The sequence below is a fragment of the Poecilia formosa genome, unplaced genomic scaffold (assembly GCF_000485575.1).
Source record: "Poecilia formosa unplaced genomic scaffold, Poecilia_formosa-5.1.2 Scaffold5, whole genome shotgun sequence".
NCBI classification, from domain to species: Eukaryota; Metazoa; Chordata; class Actinopteri; order Cyprinodontiformes; family Poeciliidae; genus Poecilia; species Poecilia formosa.
Genome location: NW_006799944.1, coordinates 350,723 through 361,040, shown reverse-complemented (window position 1 = coordinate 361,040; position 10,318 = coordinate 350,723). Strand labels below are relative to the sequence as shown.

Here is a 10,318-nt window from a genome sequence, read left to right as displayed (position 1 = left end):
TTTTCAGCACATAAAATGTTCACGTGAATATCATGCTTTCATTCTGACTATCACAGTGGTGGGTTCTAGCACAATAAAACTGTGTTACTAATGAAGCTCTAATGTTAGCATTCGACGTGTTTGCTTCAGGAAAAGCACAATCCTAAGTGGAATGCCAAAGTGAGAAAAACATGAGCTGATGCCAGCTCTATCCGTCACCTGGGACTAACAGAAAACAGAAGAGAGAAACGAACAAGGCTGGTAGGGCAACATAACTCTGCTTGGTGTCCCAGTGCTGTGAGCGGAGGGGAAGAAGAAGATACAAAGCAATATTCTCTTTGGAATTAATCCACTGTCTCGTCTCCAAGAGCATCTAATTTAGTGTTGCTTGCCTCCCTTTCTGGATCAACATACCCCTCGCTCTCTGTCTCCTTCGTCGTCTTCATCTGCCTCCTTTAGTATCTCGGGTTCTACTGCTCTATGACATCCTTTCCCTGTTTCCACCACTGCATTTCCCCCTGCTACTATCTTTCATTCTGCTCCTGTGGTTTTCATTAGGACATCTGCTGGAGTCATAGAGACGGAGAGAGAGCCACTGTAAGAAGAAGAAGCAGGAGATGTGTGCGATAACAAAAGGTGTGAGTAGATACTTGTTAGAAGGAAAGGGGATCAGAAGGAAGAGGGAACACGCTGTGGGAAAGCGCTTCCTACTAATAAGCCTAATAAGAGACAGTCTTAATTAAATCCTGAGGAGTGTGTAGATTTCAAGGCAACATTGCATGGAAAGCCTTTATTCTCCAAATTGGTTTCAGTCAAACGTCAATTCATTTTTTTTTCCCCTAAATGGTGCTAAAATCTTTTTTTTTTTTTATGTGGGTAAAAGAATTAAACATTTTGTGCTTCACAAAGTGAGAATTATTGCCAGGCAAAATGGATTTGCCACTCCTATTTCAACTCAAACTTTTACCAGAAATTAAAACATAACTTGCAATAAAAACAGCAGTAAATGAGTCAATGAGAAGGTCACTGTGATTTTCAGACTGTTGCTCATCCTAAATGCTTCCCTGTGGTCCAAATGAGGATGGATGTGAGAAAAGAGGGTCCAAATCTCTGCCTTTCACAAAAGCCAGAGGAGGCTCAAGGGCAGAAGAGGCAGAAATGAGCTCAAAATAGAACTAATTGTAACTGGGATTTACAGATCACAGTTACAGCTTCTGCATTTGCTGCGTAAGGTGGCAATGAGGGAGGAAGTTAAGGGGCTTTTTCTCAGCCTCACCAGCTTTGATGCCATTGGCTAGCTTTCTTTGATCCTTTTTCTCCATTTCTCAACTGTTTTCCTCTTTGTTGTAGGCTCGTTGTAAACTAATGAGGTACTTTGTTTCAGTACTCTGTTTCAGTTTCCTGATTATCATGCACACTCGTATTATGATTTCTTTCAGCAGCTGGTTTCTAAACCACATCCGGACTACTCTATTGGCAAAGCATGACATTTTAACATGCATGTGTCTTCATATAGAGCCTTGTGACAGGAATCACACTCCCTCAACTCTTTGTACAACAGCAACGCAGTTCAATGCATATGTTGGAGATATTTGGCCAGAAGTCCATGATAGTAAATTCTATATTTCACTGTAGCTCTTGCTGTACTGATAGAAGGTGAGTTTCCAACACAACCTCAAGTGTTTTGCAGCCTTTAACAGTTTCCCTCTACTTTCTTGAATTTAACTCTACGTTTACCTGTATTCCCAAAAGCTCTGACCAACTTCCCGGTCCCTCCTGAGTCCCAGTCCCATGATGCTCCTACGACTGTATGATGTATTGAGGATACTGTGCAATTTCAACATGTTTGTTCTGTCCCCTAAATAAAGTCATATGCTGTCATTTAACTTGTAAGCAGTTTTCATTTGCAGGACATTTTAATATATCTGTATTTATTTACATGTTCATTCTCAGTATTACTAATCCATAGTATTTTTTTCTTTCTTTTTCCTTTTGTAGAAATTGTCAGCTCCAATCAGAATCATGTTGCAGGGAGACACGGGGAATGGAAACAGTGGTGGGTGGTGTTTTGGTTGTAGGAATTTCATTAACATGATATTAGACTTGAGTATACCTTCCTCACATGATTTATTAGTCTCAGCCAGCTGCATAGCTCTTTATCTACATTAAATCCTAGCACACTTGATGTATTAAATGATTCATGATGATGAGCTTGGACACACCTCAAGGTCAGACTGATAACATCAGGATGTTGGATGATGACATCAGTTTAAAGGAGACATTATATATCCTTAGTTTAAGAGTTGACATACTTCCTTCAGACCCTGTTAAAGACAACAGGTTGACAGTACCACCTATCAATGTTTCTTTAAAGCCCGTTTCAGAGCACAGAGTGATTATAAACTCTGCCCAACTCTTCTATTATGCAGTTTTATAAGCTGCATAATGGAAAAGCAAGACAGTTGGTTTTGAATATTCACTATTGTTGAGCAAAGTTGTATGGAGAGTCATTTAAGGTTGAGGTCTGAGATCCTATGTGGACTTAAAACATGAATAGGCCTAACAATAATTTTCTAAAATATGAAGTTAAAATGAACTGAAATGTGTCTGAATGACATTTTCTTTATCAAACTGGGTCATGACCAAAGAAACACATTTCAATTCTGTTCAGTCAAGTCTTTGTGTGCAAATCTTTTGTATAGAGTCCAAATCCATCTAACAACCAATAACATACAATTGGGTTCACAAGAAGAATTTGTGATTTATTCATGATAGAAAATGATTATCTGTAATTTGTGGCTAGTGATTGCATTTGCTTATTCTAATTAATAATGTCAACAGGAAACTACCCAGTAAACTTCCACACCCAGTAAACTTCCACATTACCTCACCATATATGCGTGGCGAGCGTCATTCCCAAGCCCAATGTCCTCAAAGTTCATCAAGTTCTCTATGCTTTTGTTGCTTCCAAAACATCAGCAATCCACCGAAGTATTTCTAAGTCAGAATGGTTTACTTTTCATCATAGGTCTTGTTGACTCCTCTCCAAACATAACATTTATGGTTGTGGCTATAAGGTACTTTAGAAGATGTTTGGCATAGTAATCATTTTTTTCTGTCGTTACAATCATGTAGTCTTTTTTTTATATATATATCTTAGGGTGGCTACTTAATGTTTTTGTTTTTTTTTGTGTTTTTTGTTTTTTTACATTGTCTTTTTATTTTGAAAATTCCCCTGTGATATGCTGTATTTTCTGGTTGCTCAGATTTTTTGCGATAATATTTCTGCCACCCACTGCAGTTGGAGACATGGTTCAGTTTGTCATGATCCTGAGGTGTTTGGGTTTCGTGGGTTCTCCTGTTTTTGTATTTTGATTATTATTTATTCAACACAGGTTTTTGCTTAATGTTTTTTTGTTTGTTTGTTTGTTTGTTTGTGAGGAACATTGGGATCTATATGTCTGTGATGTGCTTAGCTAAAATAACATGATTGTTGAACAATGTCTAACACTCCATGCATGAATCTGTTGTTCAACTGGAGAGTTGCGTAAGTGACAGACTTCTGCATCCAATGTACACAAAGGCGCTTTACTGTGGATCCTTGCTGATGTTATGACCTTCGCTGGTCTCAACAAGATCAATAAGTCTTTGTAACTCTGCTATTTGCAGTTTTCTCATCAAGTAACACTGCTGCTCTTATTTACACGTCTTTGTTGTTTGCAGAGTGTTCACTTCCTGTCATTGTTTTTTCACTCATGTCCACAAATGTCTTGCACATTACTCTTCTCTAAATTAACTCAACTGCACATTAAATTTAATTGGTATGATATATTTGAATAATTTCTAGCTATCATTGTCAGTAAATTTGTCCTTCTCACATGTTTTTTTTTTTTTTTTTTAGCATTTGAATTTGAATGTCCTCACATACCTCAAGTTATTGCTGTGAAACATAGTGGAAATCACAAAATGAGAATGCAAGCAAATTTACTGTGAGAATATGCTGGCATCAACTTTAACCACTACTGACGTTTTTTGGTGTGTATCACCTGATGGCACAAAAGACAAGCATAGTCAGTTACATCTCTATTGTTCTATGATCAGTTATATAGCTGGCAAAGCTTCCTCTCCACCACAGAGCCACAGTTAACATGTAGCTTTGTCAAGCTGGTATTCATTGTGACTCCTCAGTGTTTTGACACTTTGACTGGGATCCAAGCAAACATGTTAAAACATTGATCGAGGCAGTGGTAGACAATTATCTCCTACATGCTGTTAGGAACAATGACAGCATAGTTTATGTTTTTTTTTTGTTTTTTTTTTTTGTAAAGAGTCAGGTACCTTTAATGGCACAAGGACAGCATTTCCAGTAAAGCCATCTGTCTAACGGCAAGAAAAAAAAAGGTGAAAAAATATATTGATAGTAAATATTGATTTTTCTTTTTATCTATTTCTTGCTACTACTGTCCACACTGTTATTGCTAATGGTCTGTAGGAGTATGCCTGCCTGTTTTGCAGAGACAGAAGAACGGAGCTGCAGCGAACATCAGGTTGCTAACTGTGAATAAACACTTTTTTTTTCTGATAACACTTCTTCAAAGAAACCAAATTATCACTTTCTATAGTTAGCATCAACGTGTTACTGCTGGTTAGCTCAGTCAGAGACACTGGATCCAAGCATCCACTATTCAAGTGAGCTGTGTGCTACCTTTTTATCGCTTAAATATACTTACTAAGTTATTTGGCTGACAGATCAATTTAGATTGGAAACTGGAAATTGTGAGGTGTGATATATTGCTCAAGGGCACTTTGACATCAAACTGCCTTGTATGGTTCCAGGGGCATTCTGCCGTATTAGACACTAGAGGTTTACTCATGCAGGACGCTCTGTCTTCCCCAGTCAGAATTCTGACTTCAGTGGCCAACGTTGCTGTATTTCTGACTTACAACTGTAATATCCAACTCAGAATATCTGACTTTAGATTAAAAAGTAACTGATCAATCAATCACTTTATGTTTACAAGGGCACTGTAAAAAAAAATCAGGGTTCTGTACCTACAGGGCTTAATAAATGTTCTGATTACATCAACTAATATTTATGTCCATTGATTAAAGAATAGGGCGACATTCCGTGAAGGGCTGTGAGTAAACTGAACAGAAGAAATCTGATGCTTTTGGAGTTTCCTGCAGCTGAAGACATGTCCATTCACACCTGGAGAGAGTGTGATGGGACAGGAGAGCTTAAATATTTTTATTTAATGAGTTAGATGCACCTTTAGTGAGTTTAAGTAAGAACTCTTAGAAATCTGTTTGCAGAATGTATAGATTCATAAGCCAGGGTTGTGTCACAGTCGAGCCTCAGTGTCGGTAGAGTGGCATTTTTCCTAGATTTCACTAAGATGGACAGTTTTATCCCCATGTCAGACTGTGCTTCAGCACCCACATTGACCCTGATGTGCTCACTGATGTGTGACTGTGGCAAAGAAAGTGTGACATATGTGCAAAGGAGAGCTATGCAGCACCCTCTGTATTTATTGACCACCCTGCTGAAAATGTGCCATAAGCATAATCTCACACTGCAAAAATAACAAAAACCTAACCTTTAACTTATGTTATTTATTTGTTTAATGTAGATAAACATTTAAGATGGTAGATGTGGAAAAAAAATGTTTATGTAATGATTATGAACTGTTTAAGATGCTGTGTTCTTGACTTATTACTGGTTTGAAACACAGCCAAAAAATTACTATCTGAAAGTCACGAGTGAACTGTAAACTCAAGTGACCAGGAAATGTTTTAGTCCAATCTGTTGATGTCCAACTTTTATTAACCTTTATGAATTGTAGCCCCAGTTTTCTATTGTCACCTGATTGAAGGGTAACTTGGTGCTCTTCTGCCACTGTAACCCATCTATTCCAAAGTTCCTTACTGTGCATTCAGAGGAGGCTTTTGATTCCAAACACCAACAGGAGGCTCTTTGAGATGGTTTTGCCTTTTATCGTCCGTGACCTCTGGCATTTTGTTTCTGGCATTATGTTCTTTTCTTCCATTTTTTTTTTTTCCTGAGGTCGCCCAGAGCACCATTTTGGGAAAAAAAAAAAAAAAAAACATCACTAGATTCTTGTAAATTACAGCTAAAATGCACGGTTTAAAAACCTTCGTTCTATTGCATAAATAAATAGACACAGTAGTCATCATGTTCCATATTCGAACCGTCATCGGATTTTATTTTGTAGATGCAGATCGGAAGTAGCGACTCTCACGACACCCGAGGGCTTGACGGCAGATGTCCGGGAGCGCGGAGCGCACACGTCGCTCTCTTCACTACATCGCACCACTGCGGTAGGATCGGAGTGGCATCAGCAGAGGAGCCAGACGGCAGGTGGCCAACACAGTTCACTTGTTCCTGCTCCGCGCAACCCCAGAGGCGACTTTATCACTTAGGAGGTACTTTCCCTTGAAAGGACATACTACAACAGCATCTCCCAGGTTTGTTCCTGCAGCCTGGCGAGAGCGGAGGAAGGAGAAGTTTTGATCGTGTGATTTGTGTGTGTGTGTGTGTTTTTTTTTTGTTTTTTTTTTAAACCACAATCCCTGTAACCTTGGAAGACTCACCTGATTGCTGTGCGAGGATGGGACCGCTACTCCCTTTCATCGTGTTGTGTTTAAGCGCCGCTGTCCCACACCGTGTGAAAGGTGAGTGGAAGAGAGAAGCTGTCATTTCCTCATTTTGCGTTATTTGAGTCGAAGTAAGAGACTGTGTGCAAAAATATATTAAAAAAGTGCTGAGAATTTTAATCAAAGAGACGAAGGTGCACACAACGCTATGTGGGTCTGTATTGTTTGCAGCACCCTGTATGGACGATGTGTTAATATGTATACACGTCCACGACTCATTAGTTAATGGGGTTACTTGTGTTTCTAGGACACTTTTGATGCAGTCAGAAGGTTGAAAACATTTCTTTATCCATGCATATTTTTACTAGAGGGATGTTTACCGTGTTAGGCGCACAGAGTTCAAATAAAAAATAATAAAAAAAAAAATGGACATTTCTGCGCTCCCTTCTCGAAATGTGCATCAGCTGCTTGTCTGGATAAAATATGCTGAGCGTTCAGGTTTAACTGCCTCTAACAGACGATCACCCCCTTCTCTTTAACAAGCTGGTTTCTGAGAAAATGAAGACAGATGAATACAAAAAAAAAATATATATATATATAAGTGGAACAGAGAAATTACCAAAATGAGAATAAATTGCTCCTTCCTTGGTAGCTGCAATGTTATTGACCAGGATGACATCACAAAAAGGTCAATTAGGCACTTTACATCTAACCTGGAGTTTTAGCATTAACAGCCAGACAATCTTCCCTACAGAGGAAATTGCTACGTGCTTATAGATTGACCTATACACTTTAATATCCATTACAAATCAATCCACGTCCTCTTCTCCTTTTAAGCTTCCCGTCCTTTGGATGTTGGGAATGTTTAGGCTTTTGCCTGCCTTAATGTTGTTCATGGTCAGCACAAAAGCAGTATACCTGTGGGATAGTATGTGAGGAAGACAGTCTGCAGTTGCGCTAATGGAAGTGGGTCATGCCATCCTCCTTGTCTCTATCCATTTAACGACACACTTGCCTCAGGAGTCACACATGTCAGGCAGACCTCGGTCTCTAAACAAGGAGTCTGCCTCGAGCAGACTTTCTAAGGCTCCCTGAGCCACGGTGTCAACTCAGTGTCAACCGTTGCAAAACATAATACACCCTGGTAGACTGGCATAATGAGTCTGGAGGAGAAGAACAGAGCGCTGGTGCTTTGGGTCGACTTGTTCCAAGGCTCGGAGAGTTAAAAATATACCTCGGCGGTACCTTAATTAATCCCAGTAAAAAATGTTGACATTATGAAGTGAAATTCATCTAACTAGCATTGAGCTGATATGAGATTCTCACAGTATGATAACCTTGAGCAAAGATACCTAGGTTTCCTGGTATTTAGGCAAAAAAAAAGGTTTTGCGTTATTGTTTCTTTTTAAAACAGAAAATCAACTATTTTTCTCACAGCTGCTAAAATATTGCAACATATGTAGCATTCTGTTGGACGCAAACTTTTGAAAAATGGATGTTTTCAGGAAATGAACATCTGACCAAAGTTACATGAATTTTTTGTTCATTTTAATCGGAAATGTAGCAATGACACACATTTAGTTCTTAATAAAGTTACACTAGGAAACAAAAATGTCTAAAAATGGAGATGTAATGATACAAGGCTATCTTCTTGGGTCATAAGTCTACAATCTGCTACTTTACAGACATTCAGCTGTCAGTTTGGCATCTGCAGTTTCAAATGTAGGCAAAGCAAGTTTAATTGTATCATTTTTTCACAAGGTAATTCAAAGTGCTTTACAAGATAAAGGGAAAAGGTTTTTCTCACAACTCAGTTTTTTCGGGAATTCGTTTTAGAGGTTAGGAGTGTAGCAACTTAATGTAACCTCCTGCTGTTTCGAGGCGGCCCTGATAAAATCAAGTAAAAAGGTCTCTGAATACCAGAGGTGTCTCGGTACCTGGTGAGAAATCTGGATTGTATTCACTGCTGATGCCCTTGGCTTACGGTCCAATTCTCAGCACTTAAAATCACTAGATAGGATGCACTTCTTTCACATCCACGCTTGTGTTATGTGCAACCACGCACATTTCCAAATGACCAAACTTGTCTTTCTTGAAAGCAAAAATGTAGAAGTTGTGCCTTTGCTCTCTGACCATTGGACACCATTGTTTTAAGCCGTTATACTAATCAGGTTTAAAGAATAAACGAAAATCAGTAAAATGCCTTTAAAAAGTTGAAGTGGTAAAACAGCAGTCTATCACCTGCCGATGTATGTATGTCCAAGGAATGTACATGATACAAGATTAAATTCCCTTGAAGGCAACATTGCCTGTAACATCAGATTGAGTCCCAGAGATACAGATACCCTGTGTAGACCGAGGAAACGTTGCACGTATCCGCAGTCATTACTCAATGATCGCTGGTGCCTTCAGAGATAGCCCAAAAAACAAACACTATTGGTGATGTCACACAGTGCCACTGAAATAAATTGATGTGCCACAAACATTGCCCCCCCAGGTAAAAAACAGACTGCATTGTTCCAAGTCTGTGCGCAATACATCACATCGTCTGGTTGCTGGTGCTGACTCTCACACATTGTTTGGTATTCTGCCTGTCAAGCTTGGACAAAGCACAGGGTTGCACTCAGTGTGTGGAAATGTAAGATGCTCTCCTCTCTGTACAAAGACCTAATGGAATTTTTCTTATTTTCGATTCGGGCCGAATTGTAATAATTGTACAATTGAAGGCTTTTAGGCAAATGGTAAGCCATCTTGATTAGCAGTGTAATTGTCCACATTCAACGAATTATGATTAACGATAATGTTGCTGCTTTGTTTTGGTCAATGGATTCACTCTGAACCAGACAAACTTTTTCAACCTTTTCACAGTGATAAAAATGTCATTGCTAGAATATTAAATAACCTCTTTCAGCTTAGGTCTGGATGGATTTTCAAATTCAGTTTAGTTCAAAACTACTTTATTAATCCAAGGGTGAAATTAAATGCTATAATTCACATGATCCAAGTTTCTTCAAAAAGTTGTTTTAAACACTGATGACCGTTGGGTACAGATGACCTCATGTAGCAGTGTGTATTACTACAGATCTTAAGAAGCCTCTGACTCAGTCTGATGAGGAGGATTCTGTAATGTTCATCTTATGAAGAATCTTTCTTTGTACAGTAATCTCCAGAAGTTCGATGGCATCCTGCTCGTTTGCCGTAAATCTCATGTTGCCCATTATGATCAATGGAAACAATGATTTGAACGTCCTCCTTTTCTCCGTCTTCTTTACTTTTCTGCTCTGGATCTACGGTTCCACTTTTTAGGGTCTTTTTAGGATACCACACATCAGAAGCAAAATAGTGTTTCATATGTATACATCTGCACAATTTTGACACTATTGTAAAACATTTAATGTTTTGTTGAAGTGATGCACTGCTATGCTTCCAATGTGTGTACTAAAAAAAAATAAAACAAACAAGTGCAATTTTATATCTCGTTGAATGTGCCAAATACAGACCCTATTACTGAGCTTCAGTTTTATCAGATTGTTGACACTTCTGAGTAGGAGAGCCTTGAAAAAGATTGGTTTGACATGGGTAGGGTTAGGGTTAGGGTTGGCTATTCCTTGGTTGGCACCAAGGCATAGGGGGTTAGGGTTAGGGTAACAAATCACTGCCACTGTGATTTGTTACTTGGGAAAAAAATAAGGCTTTACTTTTGTTGCATGTTTTATGCTGCCAT

General features: G+C 38.8%; 1 protein-coding gene across 4 annotated transcripts in view; it reads left to right on the top strand.

Moving 5' to 3' along the window:
- Positions 1–6,250: 6,250 nt before the first annotated feature.
- The window catches only part of edil3a (EGF-like repeats and discoidin I-like domains 3a), a 136,421-nt gene continuing 132,353 nt past the window's right edge, over positions 6,251–10,318 (top strand). For 2 of the 4 annotated variants that reach the window (XM_007562333.2, XM_007562323.2), the window contains exon 1: positions 6,251–6,672. In XM_007562333.2, coding sequence (XP_007562395.1) covers positions 6,609–6,672 — 64 coding nt within the window. In that variant the 5' untranslated portion in view covers positions 6,251–6,608. The remainder of the gene's footprint in view (positions 6,673–10,318) is intronic. The other 2 variants (XM_007562314.2, XM_016676703.1) reach the window with 2 other exon arrangements.